Genomic DNA, 21,409 nt, shown 5'->3' on the forward strand with positions numbered 1-21,409 from the left:
TGTGACATATAACATTTCTCAGTAGTTACAGTTCTGAAATGGAGTTTCTATTTGCTACCTAATACTGGCAGCAAGTGTATTTATGGGAAATGTTACATTTAACACAGAAAATTAGTTTACCATGATGATAGCCACAGTATACTGGATCTCTGTGTTCCATTTCCTGAGTTCCACAGCAGCTCAAAACCATCAAATAGTCTGGCACAAGAATGTGCTTCTGCATAGACGATGCCCTAAATTACATAAGCAAGTGAACTGATGATGGATTGCAGGGTGCTGCTGTTTAGGCCCAAAGAACTGGGGAATTATAAGCTAGGATGAAACTGGGCTACAATGCACCCTTTATTTGCCTTCATTATAAGCAACAAAAAACGCTTATGAAGTTTACACTGCTGTTTCACAGCACCGGGATTCATTTCTGTACCTGGCCACTGGGTGTGAAGAGTTCACTCATTCTCTACATGTCTGCTTTACTCTTCTTTGGAAACACCAGGAGTCCCCCCTCCACAGTCCAACCGTTTGCATGTAACAGCAGATAAATTTGGTGAATTGCTCTGTTTCTGTACGGCGAGGGTGTGGCTGCATGATAGATAGATAGATAGATAGATAGATAGATAGATAGATAGATAGATAGATAGATAGATGTGAAAGGCACTATATAATAGATAGATAGATAGATAGATAGATAGATAGATAGATAGATAGATAGATGTGAAAGGCACTATATGATTGATAGATAGATAGATAGATAGATAGATAGATAGATAGATAGATAGATAGATAGATAGATAGATAGATTGGAAGACAGATAAATAGATAGATGTGAAAGGCACTATATAATAGATAGATAGATAGACAGATAGATAGATAGATAGATAAACACTTTATTAATCCCAAGGGGAAATTCACATAATCCAGCAGCAGTATACTGATACAAAGAAACAATATTAAATTAAAGAGTGATAACAATGCAGGTATAACAGACAATAACTTTGTATAATGTTAACGTTTACCCCCCGGGTGGAATTGAAGAGTCGCATAGTGTGGGGTCTCCTCAGTCTGTCAGTGGAGCAGGATGGTGACAGCAGTCTGTCGCTGAAGCTGCTCCTCTGTCTGGAGATGATCCTGTTCAGTGGATGCAGTGGATTCTCCATGATTGACAGGAGTCTGCTCAGCGCCCGTCGCTCTGCCACGGATGTCAAACTGTCCAGCTCCGTGCCTACAATAGAGCCTGCCTTCCTCACCAGTTTGTCCAGGTGTGAGGCGTCCCTCTTCTTTATGCTGCCTCCCCAGCACATCACCGCGTAGAAGAGGGCGCTCACCACAACCGTCTGATAGAACATCTGCAGCATCTAATTGCAGATGTTGAAGGACGGCAGCCTTCTAAGGAAGTATAGTCGGCTCTGTCCTCTCTTGCACAGAACATCAGTATTGGCAGTCCAGTCCAATTTATCATCCAGCTGCATTCCCAGGATGATCACAGGGTCCGTGAAGGGCCTGGGCCTCCTAAAATCCACCACCAGCTCCTTGGTTTTGCTGGTGTTCAGGTGTAGGTGGTTTGAGTCGCACCATTTAACAAAGTCCTTGATTAGGTTCCTATACTCCTCCTCCTGCCCACTCCTGATGCAGCCCACGATAGCAGTGTCACCATCTGTAATAATTCCTTCCATTAATTTTCCTGTGATGCATGTTAAGCTTACTGGCCTATAGTTGCTTGGATCTGCCCTGTCACCCTTTTTATATAATGGGATGATATTTGCCATTTTCCAGTCCTTCGGAATCTCTCCAGTGCACAGTGACTTCCTAAAAATGTGTCAAGTGTTTATATCTGTACGCACTAGTCTCCTGTTCATGCTGCTCAGCATGTTGTTAAGTACCTTACTTATAGTGCTAGATCAAGTTGTTTAATATAATGTAACGCCGGACCCCTGAGGAAACCACACAGGGAAGGTCCGTACAGCAGCTGAGGAAGGGGGTGTAGCTGTGACAGATGAGTGACATAAAAATGGACCTGGACAGCTACCTGCAGCACACCTTTGAAGAGCATCTGTGAAGGAGAGATTAAGCAACTGGTACTGCACTGCTGAACAGCGCCTGAAGTCTTTTAATCACTGGCAGTGGCGGCGTCTTTCATAGCCATACAATGGGAGGTCAAGGCAGTGATTTAGTATCCAGCGGGGCATACAATAAAGAAAGCATTTAACAATCACTGGTGTCTCTTCAGCAGTTTTCCTTGCTATCGGGTTGTTACAATAATAGAAATAAAGACTAATCATTTGAATTCACACATTTATTTCTTGTTCACACTTTCTTTTTCTGAAACACACCTTATTTGTCATGTTGTTAAATTTCTTTTGGCCTACGTTCGTGCCTTTAATCACTTACTGAAGCTACATATCTTTGTAGCATGGGTTCATATGTTAACCATATTCAAATGTCTCCCCAACAGAACCATCAGAAGAAAGAAAAGACTGCTATTATAACTTGAGCGATGCCAACCTGTGTGACAACGTCCTCACTTCTAATTTCACCAAAGAGGAGTGCTGCTGTACATTGGGAGCTGGGTGGGGAGACAACTGTGAAATTTTCCCCTGTCCAGTCCTGGGAACGGGTAAGAGAATAGGTTCTGTGTTAGCTTTCCCACTGAAATGGTCATTTGTGCTGTTTATTTCATGATCCGTGTAATGAGCCATAGAGTGTGATCAGCAGACATGACTCTGCTTTGAGGGTAACGTCATAGTGAGCAGCTTGAGGGCACAATGATTAGGGGCTGCTGTGGATTCAGAAAGTATTCAGACCCCGTCACTTTCTGCACACTTTATTGTGTATTAAATGTCATTTGAAATAATCATCAGTGTGCCATTTTTTCCATCTGCCTACACTCAATAACCCGTCATGACAAAGTGAAAACCCGTCTTCTGACGGGTTTACAAATTTATTACAAATCAAAATGGTGTACAGGAAGTGAAGGGGTCTGAATGTTCTCTGAATCTACTGAGATTCCAGAATTATTACTGTCTTGGCAAAGTACAGTTGGTACTGTGCCTCTTGGTCACTGGTCGAACAAACGGTTGCTCACGGAGTCCTGAATGACGCACATTACCTGCATTGTAAGGGATCATCATTTACAACACTACGGCCATGTGGCGCGATTCCCAGAGGGTGATTGGATTCACTGTTGAGGACCTGAATGGCTGGACCAGGCCAAGGGGACACCCACGTAACACCTAGCTGAGGCAGAGTCCTGGTGCTTCCTGTCTTGCTATGTGGTTGTGAGACATGGACACGTTCCAGTGACCTGAGATGAAGACTGGACTCCTTTGGTATTGTGTCTCTTCAGACAATGAGCCTTTATGTTGAATGAGTGGTTACTGCATTGTAAGGGAGCATCAGTTACGACACTACGGCCATGTGGCGCGATTTCCAGAGGGTGATTGGGTTCACTGTTGAGGACCCGAATGGCTGGACCAGGCCAAGGAGATGCCCATATAACTCCGAGTTGCAGCAGATTCTTTGTACTTCCTGTCTTGCTATGTGGTTGTGAGACATGGACACGTTCCAGTGACCTGAGATGAAGACTGGGCTCCTTTGGTATTGTGTCTCTTCGGAGAATGAGCCTTTATGTTGAATGAGTGGTTACTGCATTGTAAGGAAGTATCAGTTACGACACTAGGGCCATGTGATCTGATTCCTAGGTTATTGTTGAGGACCCGAGTGGCTGGACCAGACCAAGAGGACACCCATGTAACACCTTGCTGCGGAAGAGTCCTGGTGCTTCCTGTCTTGCTATATGGTTGTGAGACATGGACACTTTCCAGTGACCTGAGACAAGGACTGGACTCCTTTGGTATTGTGTCTCTTCAGAGAATGAGCCTTTATGTTGAATGAGTGGTTACTGCATTGTAAGGGAGCATCAGTTATGACACTATGGCCATGTGGCGCGATTCCCAGAGGGTGATTGGGTTCACTGTTGAGGACCCGAATGGCTGGACCAGGCCAAGGAGATGCCCATATAACACCAAGCTGCAGCAGATTCTTTGTGCTTCCTGTCTTGCTATGTGGTTGTGAGACATGGATGCTTTCCAGTGACCTGAGACAAGGAGTGGAGTCATTTGGTATTGTGTCTCTTCGGAGAATGAGCCTTTATGTTGTTGCTGATGGAGTCCTGAATGAGGCACATTACCTGCATTGTGAGGGAGCGTCACTTACAGCCATGTGATGCGATTCCCAGAGGTTAATCCGGCTCATTGTTGAGGTCCTGAGTGGCTGGACCAGGCCAAGGAGACGCCGACAAAACACCTAGCTGAGGCAGAGTCCTGGTGCTTCCAGTCTTGCCATGTGGTTATGAGACATGGACGCTTTCCAGTGACCTGAGATGAATCCTGGACTCCTTTGGTATTGTGTCTCTTCAGAGAATGAGCCTTTATGTTGAACAAGTGGTTGCTGATGGAGTCCTGAATGAGGCACATTACCTGCATTGTGAGGGAGCGTCACTTACTGCCATGTGATGCGATTCCCAGAGGTTAATCCGGCTCATTGTTGAGGACCCGAGTGGCTGGACCAGGCCAAATGGGACACCCGCGTAACACCTAGCTGAGAAAATGTCCTGGTGCTTCCTGTCTTGCTATGTGGTTGTGAGACATGGACGCTTTCCAGTGACCTGAGACGAAGACTGGACTCCTTTGGTACTGTGTCTCTTCAGAGAATGAGCCTTTATGTTGAATGAGTGGTTACTGCATTGTAAGGGAGTGTCAATTGCGACACTACGGCCATGTGGTGCGATTCTGAGGTCATTGTTGAGGATCCAAGTGGCTGGACCAGGCCAGGGGAAGCCCACTTAACACCTGGCTGCGGCAGATAGAGGGTCATTTCCAGTGGGGGTGGTGGGACTGGAAGGCGTGTCTGCCTGTGGGGTTGCCAACCAGGGTCCTGAGCTGTTTCGTTGTGTGGTGGGTACAGCAATGTGCTTTACCAGTGTACCAGTGCATGCTCCCCAATATAAAGTTCACGTTTTCTCTCTGTGTTTGCTGTGAATTTCCACTACTTCAGTTTCCTCAAACAACCTTAAATACATATAATGACATGTGACATATAGGACAAAATAATAGACAAAACTAAATTGCCTTGGTTTGTTAAGTATTGTTGTGTGTGTATGCTGGTTTTCAGAGATTCCATAGTGCTGCTTCCTGCTTTTTACTCCATGCTGCTATAATATACTACTCTGACTTTCCACGTCGATGTATTGGGTAAAGCAGGATCAGATTAGCGATAGATGAACAGACAGATGGATGCAAGGAAGGTTGGATAAATGTTCCTTATTGTCTGGTGCTACGGCTTTGCATTTATTTCCTACACAAGTCATAGCCTATGGGGTTTTAATGTTCTCTGTTTGTCAATATTCTCTCTCCAGGAACTCGGATTTCTTCACACATTCAAAAGATACGAGTCTGTCGCCAGTTTTAAATTGGCCCAAGCCAGTGCTGGTGTGAACTCACTACTCATCCAGGCATGGTTCCTTCTTTGTACGAGGGCAATCCCAAAAGTAAGGTCTCCAAAGCGGTAGGGACGTAGAGAAACTGTTCGTACGGCTGTTGGCCACACTGTTGTGATCGATGCTTCCTCCACTCCCAAACAAGCATGCGCGGCTTCGCTGGGATGCTCAATCTTAGGTTGGCAGCAGTTGAAAATGGAGCTCCCGTTGAACGCTACCACCAAGTGCGAAGTTCGCACAGTTATTCGATTTTTGAACTTAAAAGGCGTTAAACCGGTTGAAATTCATCGCCAATTGACGGAAGTGTATGGAAAGTCGTGCATGGATGTCAAAAACGTTCACAAGTGGTGTAGAGAGTTTACAGCCGGTCGTACTGAAATTCACGACAAACAAAGGAGCGGGAGACCGTCAATTTCCGACGAGACAGTCGCGAAGGTTGAGGAAAACATGCGTGAAGATTGGCGGATCACTCTGGATGCTCTCTGCATTGTTCCCTAAGTTGAAAGAACATTTGTCTGGAAGGCGATTCTGCTCAGACGAAGAGATGAAAGATGAGGTTCAATGCTTCCTGAAGGACATGGCAGTGAGCTGGTATGACATGGGCATTCTAAAACTGCCACAGTGTCTACAAAAATGCATCACCCGAAATGGCGATTATGTAGAAAAACAAATAATTCTTCAACCTTTAAAATGATGTAAATATTATAGAAAATAAATGGTTGTTTGTATTTCTAATAAAATAGGAGACCTTACTTTTGGGATTCCCTTCGTATCTGATGCTACTAGAATACATCCTAGTGCCTCATATTCCTTTAATGGGTAAGGCAACTTCAGAAAATTGATATATTAATTCATAAAAACTCTCATTGCTTAAGACAGCTGCCTAACGATTATAGGAATGAGAGCTCAGTTCCCAGCCCAGTCACCGTAGGTGTAGATTTTCTTACGGCCCTTCGGTTTTCTCACACATCTAGTAAAGCTTATTGAGAATGACAAGAATAATCCCTGTGGTAGAAAGCAAACCTCTTTCAAACCTCTTTTGACTCTGCAGTGGAAAAAGTGGGTGAACAACACAAGATGGATGGAATTAACCAACAGTTTTTAAGTCAATAAGAGGGGCTTTGCACACTTAGTCATCATTGTAAAATACAGAGGGAGAAAGGAGCAAAGTTAAGTCTTCAACCTACTAGGAAACACAACCGATACCCTCTAGGAAATGCAGCCAGCGCCCACTCTCCGCACTTAACAGTGTGAGGAATCAGATGACAGATTGTGAACATTTGCTTAGAATGCACATAAACCTCTTTCATTTCCAACTTCAAATATGATACTTCCTTTACACATGTGTATAATTAGAAACCAGTTTGTGGCGCAAAGGCCGGAGTCATGTATCTGTCACAGTTTATAAACGCTCATGCTTAGAAAACTTCAAATGGAATCATCCAAAATCTATTGAGTGTTAGTACCATGCTGAGCAACCAGCTTAGAAAATTGCCTCCATGTGACCTTCTCCGTTGTTTTTCTGTTATGATTATTTAATTCATTTTTTTTTTTCTAAACCATCTGAGGTTACACAAAAAGCCGAAAAGCACAGGATAAAAATAAGCTCCTGTAAGGAAAGCTGGCCTGCCGTATTATTTTAAAGCACCCTCATTATTATTATCATCATTTGTTTCAGACATGTCTGTTTTTTGTCAAACCTTAACTTCCTGTCATTTTATCGTACCCTTAACAATAACATCAAGCGAATCATAAAGCTGACTGTGCAGGTGTTCCATTTCCATTATAAACTCCCTACATTTTTCCACCCTACAAAATAAACGTATGATTTACATTAAAACATATACAAAAAGAAACATTTGATGGTTCTCTGACTCTTACCACCTGCGTGTTTGCCTGGATCATCTCATCTCCCACTCGCATTCCATCCTTAGCAACTGCATTCAGCCGGTTTTTGGTCAAAACCCAAATGCTATAGAAACTATTGTAACATTTCTTGGGTCAATGCTTGGGTGGTACATCTCCTGCAGAGCAATACCAGGTGGCATCTTCACCAGAGGCCCAAACCACCTCAGATAAATCCTACCAATCCAGATTTGTAGTTTTTCTTTTGTTATGACCTGGTGTCAAAAACATGTTGAGAGGAGTATGAGGCCTCCAAACTATACTGAACGAGCTGACCAGGGCTTTCACTAGTGGTCTGAGGCAGCCAGCCCTCAACTAACATCTGCAGGCTCCACCATGGGAAACTGGTTTTGAAAGTTCAGAATTTAAAGATTCCAGTGACCTGAGAGGAACAAACCCTGGGCAGGGCGCCAACCCACCGCAGGACACACACACACACCAAGCACACACTAGGGACAATGTAGGATCGCCAATGCACCTAACCCGCATGTCTTTGGACTGTGGAAGGAAACCCGCGCAGACACGCGGAGAACATGCAAACTCCACTGGAATAAGCTGCTCCCGGTGGGCTCGTTTGCCCTCTACTCCCATTATGGAGGCCGGGATAAAGGAAGGGATTCATATCGGGCCTCTCCTTCCTTCCTGGCACCTACACCTTGTTAGGGTGTGCTTTCTTGTTTGAATTTCTACTTTAATAGAATCCTTGCTTTCTTTCCATTCGCTTTGATTTTGTTTATGAGTTTTGGCTTAACTCTTTGAGGGCTGAATATTTTTTCCAAAAAACACAGTTTTCTGAAAAGTAATGGCTTCACACAGAAATCAACATAAAACGTCTGTTGCTGCATGCTGTGGCTGCCAGTTTGCCAAGAACATGCAGCAGGCATGCTGCCAGGCTGTCTTCGCTTGGCTGGGGCAGCAGCAGTAGTCACGGTCACAGTCCACTGTGATTTCTACCTCTTAAGTGGCAGTCCTCCCAAGCAAACAGTGCCATAGCCATGCTAGCTACATGAAAACATTCAGCACCACGATTAGCTGGGGACTAGTCAGCTGAAGCTGGAACCTCACATTCGTTTTCGATTGCTTGTATCAAAATCAGAGTCCAACAAGTCATAGTCTAATTCAGAGTGAACGTCGTCTACGGAGTATATTGCATAACACATCCGCTTTGATCTCTCGCCAGATGTCAGTGCCATTTTTGCCGTTGTTAGCACCTTGCTGCTCAACAGAGAGCAGGAAATCTCAGTCAAAACCAAGAAAGCTGACTTTCCTTCTAGCAACGGGAGTCCAACTAAAACATAACAGTTGGTTTTGACACAGTTTACAGTTGATTACCATCGTCGGCTTGTGACGATGTGGGTTCTGGCTCCACACTCCCTTTGCTATTGGAAGCACTCGAACCCCACACCGTCGATAATGAAACCGAGTGAGCTAGTCAATGGAGGCAAATTGTTGAGCAAGGGGAAGGTAAAAAGTGCAAAACAGTGCTTTTATTAAAAACAGTCAACAAAAACAAGTGTTCCATAAATAGTGCAGTTTCAATAAATAATCCATAAAATGAAAAAAACGTGGAGGTTAAAACAATAGAAAAAACAATCCTTTAAAACGAGAGGTTAAAATCTTCTTTAGGAAGCTGTCTTTAAAAACCAACAACAAATCCGGTGCATCGTTTATTAGCGTTTTCTGTTAGCGTCTCACCTGCTTATCCCGTTTGGGCTTAGCAGCAGGCAAGACGCTCTCTGCAGCTGCCCTCCTGAAACACACGCATGAGACTGGAGACCTCCCGATCCCTGGCTCCGGTATGGCACTCATCCCAGTCCCGGAGAACTTGGTTTCCACCAACGGCCAGGTCGCTCACGTTGGGGATTCCCACCACCAAGTCTCCCGACTTCCGCTGCCTTTCAATGGCCTCTCTGCGGCCAGTCGCCTTCCCTGGTCACTCCGCTACCTGATCGCCAGCGGAGCGACATCAACACAAACACCTGGGTGTCGGCCTAACACCCAGCTTCCACGCAGCTGTCCACGAGCGCTCGATCGCGCGCTCACCACACGCACGCTCCACGTGTCTGTCTCTCCTGCACCGCATGCTCCCTCGCTCCCTGTAACCTCCGTCCTCTTTCCTTTCCTTTTTCTCTCCGATCGTTTCTTACACCCCTCCACAACCAACTCGCGCTTCTTTTTAAAACGTGAGGGGCCATTACAGCTGTAGCATTAGCCACGGGAGCAATCACGAATGTGGGCAGTTCCTCACCTGTGCACACGGTGAGAAACGCCCACATCGACGACTGCCCCGCGGCTCGCTAACAACGCCTCACGCCGCCTCGGGTGCGGTGATTATTTAAAATGAATGGCCTTTTCTCAACTAGCTGTAGACCCATAACACCACACGGCTCCTCCTTGTAACAAAAGTTGACATCAGCCCTGAAAGAGTTAAGATAGGATGCATAGGATGGATGGATAAAAGATATTTATTTACCCAAAGCACCTTCACAATAATCACCCATGCAAAGATAGTTGTTATCCATCCATCCATCCTGCTATATCCTAACTACAGGGTCTTGGGGGGGTCTGCTGGAGCCAATCCCAGCCAACACATTGTGCAATGCAGGAAACAAACCCCGGGCAGGGTGCCAGCCCACCACAGGGCACACACACCAAGCACACACCAAGCACACACTAGGGACAATTTAGGATCGCCAATGCATCTAACCTGTGGGAGGAAACCCACGCAGACACGGGGAGAACATGCAAACTAAACACAGGGAGGACCCGGAGAGCGAACCCAGGTCTCCTTACTGCGAGGCAGCAGTGCTACCCACTGCGCCACCATGCCACCCAGATAGTTGTTATACACAATACAAATCAATTTCTTCCTCTTAAGATGGATTTTCGGTTAAAGAATTTACGCCTGGCTTTTGATAGTTTCATCTTTTGCTCATACTACCTCTTCTTGCACGTCCCTGAACAGGCAATAGTTGCAACTGACTGTTGTTTTGTCAAAGATTTTTTCCCCCTTCTTTGCAGTCAGTGTAGCTGTAGTCCCGCTCTCACCCCATTCTCTACCCGAATAAGCAAGTTAAGAAAACGGACACTAATAGAAATGTTTAGAGACGGGCCTCTCCCTGCAGCATTCTGTTGAGGACAATGTCCGGGGTGCTTATTTTAACTCTTCTTTGTCTCCTCAAGAATCAGGATTATCAACAACAGTGAGATTTACTGAGCTGTGGTTAAAATAAATGACAGCAGAATAGTGCTGCGGGATGAAGGTTTGAAGCTCCAAGCAGAATGCTTCTTGGAACTGCCTCAGAGTAGCACCTGAAACTCATGACCTCATTACTTCCCGTTCATTGCGGGCATTGTGAACACCAAACTGCCTTCGTTTTGCCAGCCTATGGAAGGGCGAAAGTGAACTAGTCACAAGCAGCATTTACATTTTCTCAAGAGATCCAAAGGACAGCCTCTGTGAGAACGGACTAATACAGGTTAAAGGGGGCATCTCCAAGAGGCCAACCAATCAAAAAAAGAATTAAGCCTATTATCTGGAGCTAATGAAGTGCCATGCAGGGAAAGCCTGAAGCCCTTCACCCAACAGCCTGCAAGAACATCTTAAACACTTTCTGTTTCTTGATGTTTTGTTCCTGTGCCTTATCTGGTGACCTTCCCAGTCATACGGAAAGACTTGCAGTGAACCCAAAACATTTTCAGGCTAAGCCTGGTGGATATTTAGGATCTATTGAAGAATTTGTAGTTCATTTTTTAGCACTCCTCGTTTTTCTGTTTCTTAACATTAACAATCGGTAGATTTTTTACGTTTGCCTTTTTTTGAAATACTGTACAATTCAATTCCAGCTCTATATTTAACATTTGTCATTCAAAGACAGTGTTTGTAGGGGTCAGAACTGATGCCCTGTCTGTGTGGCACTTGTGAGCTCTCTTCAAGTCCACATCTGTGTTCTTCCCAGGCTCACACTTCCTCATGAATCATGCATGTCAACTCCTAACTGAGCCAGCATCAGGGCGTCATTTAATGAACTCATGTCAAGTGGACCTTCCCTTCTGGTTGGTGCAAAATGGGCTCTAAAGACCAACTAACTCTGTAATGGAGAAATGGTGGCTTCAGCAAATGGATGGATTGCTAACTATACAGGACTGAGCAGCAGCACAGTAGTACAGACAGCTTTGCACATACATCGTGCTTTACTTTATGTTTAGGGTGCCTTCTACTATATGTAGGTATTTCATGTCTGTTTCCCCTGGGGACTCGAAACTCTGCCAGAGTGAATGGGCTCTGCATTGAACTGGCATTTGTTTTCCTCTAGGGGCGCTAGCTCCCTCGTTGGAATAAGTTCTTTTGTAATTGCGGCATCTTAAGTAACCCGAAACTACAGTATATAGATTGTGGAAACGACCCGGACACAGACAGGCGGACATGTTGTAATTCACCACCACACGTATTTTATTTACACTATTTACAAATGATATGGTCACACAGACCCAATCCAAAGTGCACAAACCCCAATAATCACACAGTCCTGGCCACAAATGCCTTCTTCAGGCCACCTCCACACCTCCTCTGTGCTTTGTCCTTCCTCCTCCTGACTCCAGCCTCAAATGAAGGTAGACGGCCCCTTTTATACATGACCTGGATGAGCTGCAGGTGCTTCCGACACTCCCCCATTGGCCACGCCCCAGCGTGGCGGAAGTGCCGGCTGTTCTCCCGGCAGCTCTCCGGGTGTCGTCCAAAGTCTTCCCCCCAGCACTTTCTGGTGTGGCGGAAGTGCTGGGGCAACAGGTCCCCAAAGCATTGGGGCGCCTCCTGGCGGTGACCACAGGCCCCTACTGGGTAGGGCTTCCATGCCCTCAACCCGTGGCCCCCACGTGATCCAGGGTGGGCTTTGACCCTCTTCCGGTCCTTCATGGGGTCCCGGCCGGGTCGTTGCCCCTGGCATCCCTGACAAGATATAATATTAAAAGGCTATACCCAGGGCCGGATTAAGGTGGGTGCTATTGATGCTGCAGCATTAGGCCCATTCCTGAAATAGGCCCAGATGAAAACAGACGAGAATTTTCCGGAAGCTGAACAGTTTTCCTTTGCTATATTAACCTCAAAATAATTCCTAGAATGAAATTTGGAGTTCGACTTTGGGACGCCCAGACACAGCGTTACTTATTATACAGTTACTATTGTTCTTTGCGGTGTGACGTAACTATGTTGTGTTTATTGTTAACCAAAGATTTCAAGTTAATGCTATCAATTTTACGTTAAACAGTTTACTTAGTAATTTAGCTGCATTTTTTGCAATATCTTGGAGATTCTTGCCACTTTACTATTGCTCAGTAAGTGCCACGTAGTAAATTTTTTACCTTGAAAGTTAGTTGTACAGTAAAAATCGATGGCTATTTAAATGGTTATCTGTAAAGGTAAAACTAAAAGCCGGCCCACAGGCCCGGCATAGATGTTTAGAATTTTGAAAATCCTCGTAAAGGATTCTGGTCTATTATGAAATTTAAATCTTGGACAAATTTTTACCCTCAAGATCCTGAACTTGAGTCACTTTGACCCAATGTCTCTGCAAATTCATTTTTTCTTACTCTGTTTCGTAAGAGAATTGCGAAATTTTGTGTATTTCGTTGTTAGGTTTTCTGCATTAAGTGCACTTTTCAGACAATTGCTATTGAATGTTGATGTTATATAGTTTGATGTTAATCTCGAGTTGTTGCGACACTACGTCGTTATTATTATCCACGTTCAATAAAGGCTGGCTGGTTGCGTTGCAAGCAATTAAGGCTCCTTGGTCGGTCTGAGTGCGCGTGTACGGTGAGTGTCGAATGCACACGCAGCAATGGCGAGAAAAAATAGATCTTTTTTTGCGCTGCAGCATCAGGCCCAATTTCGTCTTAATCCGGCCCTGGCTATACCCCTCTCATAGTGATACACCGATAAGAAATCACATGAGAGAAAATAACTTAAATTTCTTTAATGATGATTTACTTGGTATTACAGATGAGGAAGCCAGCCACAGGGGATGCACAAACCAGTGTGTTTCTTCATGCCGGTCCCAAGCCCGGATAAATGGGGAGGGTTACGTCAGGAATGGCATCCGGTGTAAAATTTTGTCCCATCAATATGCGGACAACAATTTCGGATGATCCGCTGTGGCGACCCCGAATGGGAGTAGCCGAAAGAAGAAGAAGAAGAAGACAGACGAGGAATCCATAGCAAAACTACGTATTATTGAAGTGGGATCTCGATGTATACAGTCTGCCATTTTCGTCGCTGCGCTGGAATGATTTTCAGAATTGTATGACGTAATCTTAAATCCGTCTCTCGGCTTCAAAGGTGTACCGGGCAATGTGCCAAGGCCATTCCAAACAAGGCAAAGAGAGGATTCATTTTCATGCTGACTTTAACACATAGAAATAGTGTGCGTTGCCCATTTGTTTGTCTTGTCCTATGCTTGACCTAGCAGTTCTAAATGCTGAGCCCCTTTGTACTAAATCTGGCTCAGATAGAAAAGAAAAGCAGATTTAAAATATTTGCACAGAGCACAGTGACATATTAAACTTATATTCTGATTACAGTGTCCCATCCAAGGTTGGTTCCAGCCTTATGCCCACTGCTGCCAGGATGGGCTCTATCTGATAATACTGATGTAATGGAAATTATAATAAAAAGTACAATTATTAACTCTTTGAGGGCTGAATATTTTTTCCAAAAATGAACACAAAGCTATGGCTTCACGCATAAGTCAACATAATACGTCTGTTGCTATGTGCTGTGGCTACTGTTGGCGCATGTTGGGCATCTCTGGCTGTAGTGGCAGCGTGGGGGCACCTCGATGGTCAGCAGGAATACACGGTGGGCCAGCTGCCTGACTGTCTTCGTACAGCAGGTGGGTGGCGGTGGCTGTTGCAGTTGCAGTGTGGCACAATATGGTTTGTACTTCTTGTCATCTTAAGTGGTGAGGACCGATCAGATGATGCTGGTACCTCACTTTCATTTTTGATATCTATCTCCAGATGACTTGCATCAAACTCAGAGTTCTTTTCAACAAAATTACATAAAACATCCATGGAGTATTTTGCTTTCCACATGGTGCCATTTTAGAGGTTGTTTGCTCTTCGCTACTCACGCACGCGTAGGGAATCGAGGTTAAATCAACAAAGCTACATAACTTTCCTTCTAGCAAAGAGAGCCAAACTAAAATGTAAGGGTGAGTTTTGTTGCAGTTTACAGTCCTGAATTTTGAGAAAAGTCGACATCAGCCCTGAAAGAGTTTTAATTAGGAGCACAGTAGCATGGTGGTACATTAATTAATGTTACCGTTTCTCAGCCCCCAAGTCATAGGACCAAATCCCACCTTGATTACTGCCTGTGCAGAGAGTGCCTGTTTTCCCTTGTGAGAGACGCCATGCTGGAACTGGCATCCCAACCAAAGTTGATCTGGGATCTTTACATGGCCTGGACGTCAGTATCACAGAGGCGCAGGGGAAAGCAATGTAGTCAGGTCATTGTCTCCACCCACACATTAGGTGGCAGCCTCCCTGAACTACAGTACTCTGGCAGATACCCACGGGGCATCAGGGTAATTATAGGCCTTTGGGTCAGCCCTTTGGGGTTCCATGGGTACCGACAGGGAACGCTGAAGGGACTAGACAGCCCTACTTTGTGGGTTTTCAAACATAATGGGATATACTCCCAAGCCACAGTTTGAGGACACCAGAAGTACTGCATGGTTTTCTATAAAAGGAGCAGCCCACTTCCATACAGGGAGCCAGCGGTAGGCAGAGGAAGACGTGGCTTACCTGGAGGAGTGGAAAGATGGCTGCAAGTTTGATTTATAATTTAGTCTGGGAAATGTGTATGCATGTGTGTAAGGGTGTCACACAATAAAACCCTTTGTCCTCACTGGAACTTGTGTCCGAGTCATTGTGTTGGGTGTTTGGGGTGCTGCAATGCCCCCTGCTGGTCATACTCTGTGTTCATGCAAGTGTTTTTTTCAAGTACTCTGTTTTCCTTCCACATACCAAAGGCGTTCAGTTTAAGCAGACTTGTGTCTCTAAATTAGCCTGGTGTGGATACGAATGTATGTTTGAGGGACTGTGCCCTGCGATAGCCTGGTACCGGATGCCAGGATGAGTCTCATGAGACAGAGCCTGCTTCCTGAAGGACTGTCGTAGAGTAAGTGGCTTTATGAAAAGGATCTGTTTATTAATATTGTTATTATTACTCTCAATATAACCAGTTGCTTTTATTCTTCTTTATAGGTGCATTTTCTTCTCTGTGTCCCAAAGGAAAAGGATTTATTCCAAATGAAGATTCAGTTGATGGGGTCACACCACAAAACTACAAAGGTAAATAATTCTGCAGCGTCTTGGTAATCCATAAAAACTATAGGATTTCCACATGTTTTAACTGTTCATAATTAAAACAGTGGAGTTGGGAATATGCCTTTAAATATTCCTATTACAATTTAGGACTCCCTCAGTTCTTTTCAGTTAACAAATTTTAAACTATTCTGTTCTGTTTACTGTGCCCACTGATGCTTCCCTGCTCCAGTGACCTGTAATGGATTTCCTCGCCCCCATGATGATTAGTTAGCACAGGGGTGCGCAATCTCGGTCCTGAAATGAAGGGCTGCAGTGGCTTCAGGTTTTTGTTCCAACCCAGTCGCTTAATGAGTGGTCTCGCTTGTCGAGGTTCCCCACCCTTAATTGCTTATTTCAGTCTTAAGCAGCTGCATTCAGTGCTTTCAGTGGCTCCTTATTAGCAATAAGATGCAAATGTAGTCCTCCATCGAATTTGTTTCAATTTACAGCCGTGTGGGTTCGCAATGCTGTATCTGGTTTAATAAAACACGTAATAGAAGAATGTGATAGAATGAAAATGATCTGTTTTATCATTCAGATGATATCCTTGGAAAGGAAAACAAAATCTTCGATAGAAGAACCTAACATTGCAGACTAACAAGCCATACAATTAAATAAGGTCTGAGATTGGCAAGGATTGGTTTCTAATTAACTCTTTGAGTTTTCTGAAAAGCACACAAAGCAATGATTCCGACATAAAACATCTGTTGCTACGTGCTGTGGCTGCTGTTGGCGCATGTTCGGCAACTTTGGGGGCAGTGGCTGTGCAGGGGCACCTTGATGGCCAGCAGGAATGCACGGTGGGCTGGTTGTCTTCGCACAGCCGGTGGGTAGCGGTGGCAGTTGCAGTGTGACACAATATGGGTTGGACCTCTTGTCATCATAAGTGGTGGTCCTCCCAGGCGAACGCTGCTGTAGGTGTATCAGCTATGGAAACGATCCACTGGGGACTGATCAGCTGATGCTGGTCCCTCACTTTCATTTTTGATGTCCATCTCCTGATCACTTGCACCAAATTCCAAGTCCGACAAGTCAACTACATAGCATGATGCTAACACCACCATGCTTCACCGTTAGAATAGTATTGTGCAGGTGATGGGCAGTGCCTGGTTTCCATGATATTTAGAATTAAAGCCAAACAGATCAAACTTGGTTTCATTAGAGCACAAAACCTTGTTTTTCATAATCTGGGAGTCCTTCAGGTGCCTTTTTGCAAACTCCAGATGGGCTTTCATGTGTCGTCTGGCCACTCTCCCATAAAGCCTGTTAGTGGAGTGCTGAAGTGATTGTGGTCCTTCTGGAAGTTTCAGCCATCTCCACACAGGTTCTCTGGAGCTCAGCCAGAGTAACCATCAGATTCTCGATTACCTTCTCCCACAATTGCTCAGTTTGGGCAGGTGGCCAACCCTAGAAAGAATCATGGTTGTTCCAAACATCTTCCATTTTAGAATTATGAAGGCCACTGTGCTCTTTGGTAATTTCAGTGCTGCGGGATTTTTTGTAGCTATCCCCAGATCTGTGTCCTGACACTAAGTTCTGCAGGCAATTCCATTAACCTCATGGTTTGGCTTTTTCTGAACTGTGGCATCTTCTATGGACTGACGTGTGTCTTTCCTAATCAGATCCAGTCAATTCAATTGGTCGTGAGTGGACTCCAAATAAGGTGTAGAAACATCTTAACAGTGATCAAGAGAATGGGATGCACCTGAATCAAATTTCAAGTGTCACAGCAAAGGGTCTGAAGACTTGTGTCTTTGTGATATTTCAGTTTTTTATTTTTAATTAGCTGATATACCCAGCATGCCCAGGAGGAAGATCAAGTGTTTTTTTTTTTAAATGTTTGAAAAAAAATATAGTGAAAAAAGACCCACGACTTTAAAAAGAAAAATAAATTAACAAACAATGATGTACTTGTCTTATGTTCTTGTATGTACGTTATCATCCAGTTGACGCTCAGAACCGCCCAACTCTATCTAATTTCAAAGTAACAGGCGCGAGATGGTGGCGCTCAAACATAAACATAAAGAATGCTGGCAGTCACCTCCAGTTGGCCCCCTGGTGGGCATTCCGAGTGTCAACTGGATGATAACATGCATACTGGACCGTAAGATCACCCCCCACCCTACCCAGAAGAGGGTGGGTTAGGGTTGATTTCACCCTACAGTATTGTTTGTCAACCAATGAGAAACATGAGTACCAAGTTTAATGAAAATCGCTCCAACCGTTCGGAAATAATGCTGGAACATACTGTACAAACATACATACATACTGTGGATGCTAGAGGCGCTGCTGCCCCATTGAACCCACCAGACAGATGTCCAGGACACACATTTAAAAGCACCAAGAATAATTCTTTAATAATTTCTTCAATAAAGTGCGCAAAACACAGCACACTCCACAATTCTCCAATAAATAATAATAATCAATAATCATAATAATCCTCCTCTTCACGTAACAGCTCCGTCACTCTACCACCCAACTCTGGCTCAATGTGCTGGGTTTCCCATAGTCCTTTTAAAGTCCATGACCCAGAAGCATTCCTTCTCTGAGTCAAACGCCTTCTTCAAATATCCCGGAAGTACTGTGGGTTTCCGTCCTTATGACTCCGAAGTACTTCCGGGTTAGAGTCACCATAATAGTCCCCGGGTTCTTGGTGAGCTCCCCCTGGCTGCACCCACGGTACCCAACAGGGCTGATGAAACAGACTCCATGTCCCATGCTGCCCTGCGGGAATCTGGGGAACCATTTCCGTCCATGGGAGCTGCTATCTAGCATCCCGGGGGATGTAGTGCCCTGAAAAGGCTCTTTCTTTCAGTTGAGGGACGTCACGGCCAGACTGAAACGCCGGCCGTCCATAACAATACATACATACATACACACCCACACATTGACTTTTATATATACTCAGCAAAAAAAGAAACGTCCTCTGACTTTCAACTGTTTTTATTTTCAGTAAACTTAATGTGTAAATATTTGTATGAACACTAAAAGAGTCAACACCGTAAGACATAAACTGAAAATGTTTCACAATGTGTCCCTGAATGAAGGGAGGCTCAAAATCAAAAGTACCAGTCAGTATGTGGTGTGGCCACCAGCTGCTTGAAGTACTGCAGTGCATCTCCTCCTCATGGACTGGACCAGATTTGTCAGTTCTTGCTGTGAGATGTTACCCCACTCTTCCACCAAGGCACCTGCAAGTTCCTGGACATTTCTGGGGGGAATGGCCCTAGCCATCGATCCAAATCGATCCCGCTCCAGGGTACAGGCCTCGGTGTAACGCTCATTCCTTCGACGATAAACACGAATCCGTCCATCACCCCTGGTGAGACAAAACCGGGACTCATCAGTGAAGAGCACTTTTGACACTCCTGTCTGGTCCAGCGAAGGTGGGTTTGTGCCCATAGGCGGCGTTGTTGCTGATGATGTCTGGTAAGGACCTGCCTTACAACAGGCCTACAAGTCCTCAGTCCAGCCTCTCTCAGCCTATTGCGGACAGTCTGAGCACTGATGGAGGGATTGTGTGTTCCTGGTGTGACTCGGGCAGTTGTTGTGGTCATCCTGTACCTGTCACGCAGCTGTGATATTCGGATGTACCGATCCTGTGCAGGTGTTGTTACACGTGGTCTTCCACTGCGAGGATGATCAGCTGTCCTTCCTGTCTCCCTGTAGCGCTGTCTTAGGCGTCTCACAGTGCGGACATGGCAATTTATTGCCCTAGCCACATCAGCAGTCCTCATGCCTCCCTGCAGCATGCCTAATGCACGTTCACGCAGATGAGCAGGGACCCTGGGCATCTTTCACAGTCGGTAGACAAGTCTCTTTAGTGTCCTGCGTTTTTACAACTGTGACCTTAAATGCCTACTTTCTGTAAGCTGTTAAGGTCTTAACGACCATTCCACAGGTGCATGTTAATTAATTGATTATGGTTAATTGAACATGCATGGAAAACATTGTTTAAACCCTTTACAATGAAGATCTGGAAAGTTATTTGGATTTTTAAAACATTATTGTTGAAATACACAGTCCTGAAAAAGGGACGTTTCTTTTTTTGCTGAGTATATATATATATAGATAGATATAGATAGATAGATAAATGTGCAAAGATTTCTAAATCCAAATTCACTTTGTTATTCTGTGGTATTGAGTGTTTTCGAATGAGGGAAAAAATGAATTCAATTTTTTTTTAGCAGAAGGCTGAAACCTAGCAAAATGTAAAAAACGTGAAGGCTTCTGAGTACTTTCTGAAGGCCCTGTGCATGCACACATACACATTAATCTTATTAGATGAAGAGCTGTTAAATAAATCAAGAGTGGCTGTAGAAGGAGCAATGTCAAATCTAGCAGATGAAAATGACACATTTACGAAGTTGTTGAGCAAATAGCAATTGACTATCTGATAAGAAGATTTCCATCTGGAAGGCTGAGTGCTCTTTGGCAGGCAGCAATAGGGATCAGTCTTCTGGAAAGTAGAGAAGGAAACTGGCGGATGCAAATAATCAAGAAAGAAAAGAAAAAGTGAAATGGACAGAATGAGAGTGATTGAAATACCTATAACACATGACAACGATTACAAAGTATAAGGGGAGATAATTCCACAAAAGAACCTTTGAAATGGAGGAATGGGGATGACTGGTAGAGATGTGAAGGGGATAAAGAAAGATAAACACTAGTATCAGCCAGTCAAAGGAGCAAATATCAGATACAGATGATTGAATTGGTGCGATGAAAGAAAAGGAGGGAATGATAAGATCTTGTCAAGGCACAGGAAAGATTCTTTGCTCATAAAAGTAGGGCCTAAGGAAAAAAAGGATGCCAATTGTAAGTGTGCACATCTAGAACCCCTTTTTCAATTCAGTTTAATCTTGTGTGGCACTCTTCACTAATTCCAGGCTCAGACATATTTATAAAATGATAACAGTTAAGTACTAAAACCTGGCTCTTTATACTTACATCTAAATAAATAATCAGACATTTTAAAATATACAGTAAAGTGCACTTTAACTGGAAAGGTTACATTTTATACTAAGTCATACTTCTTTAAAACCTGTTAACATAATAATTGAGTTAGGTTAGTTGGCAACGAAAGATAGGGAAACAAAACCTTCATCTGACAACATTCATGGAGGAAATAAACTACTGGGGGTCCACGATTTTTTAACAGAGGCAAAATCACAGTTCTGATGAGCCAGGGCAGGTGTCCCCCCAACCCCCAAACCACCCCAAGTGCCATAGTAGAATACTAAGAACAGAAATAAAGTAGAAATGTGCCAGGAACCAATGATAATGGTCGCCATGACTAGGCTTTTGTGGAATTAATAGGCTATATGGATTCCATTAGAGGATCAGCTCAAGTTGGGCAGTTGGGAAACAAAGTCAGAGAGGCGAGATTGTGTTGGTTTGGACATGTGCAGAGGAGAGATGCTGAGTATATTGGGAGAAGGGTGCTAAGGATAGTGCTGCTAGGGAAGGGGAACAGAGGAAGACCTAAGAGAAGGTTTATGGATGTGGTGAGAGAGGACATGCAGGTGATGGGTGTGACAGGTCAAGATGATGAGGACAGAAAGATATGGAAGAAGATGACTCCTAACAGGAGCAGCCGAAAGAAGAAGAAGAAGAATAGGCTATATGGATTCCATTAGAGGATCA

At 44.4% G+C, this 21,409-nt stretch overlaps 1 protein-coding gene across 11 annotated transcripts in view; it reads left to right on the forward strand.

The window, feature by feature from the left end:
• Nucleotides 1-21,409, forward strand: part of ltbp1 (latent transforming growth factor beta binding protein 1) — a 432,727-nt gene that overhangs the window by 358,055 nt on the left and 53,263 nt on the right. For all 11 annotated transcript variants that reach the window (XM_039738108.1, XM_039738103.1, XM_039738107.1 and 8 more), the window contains 2 exons: nucleotides 2,450-2,611; nucleotides 15,662-15,748. In XM_039738108.1, the coding sequence (XP_039594042.1) occupies nucleotides 2,450-2,611; nucleotides 15,662-15,748 (249 nt within the window). The remainder of the gene's footprint in view (nucleotides 1-2,449; nucleotides 2,612-15,661; nucleotides 15,749-21,409) is intronic.

The sequence above is a fragment of the Polypterus senegalus genome, chromosome 16 (assembly GCF_016835505.1).
Source record: "Polypterus senegalus isolate Bchr_013 chromosome 16, ASM1683550v1, whole genome shotgun sequence".
Lineage (NCBI taxonomy): Eukaryota > Metazoa > Chordata > Cladistia > Polypteriformes > Polypteridae > Polypterus > Polypterus senegalus.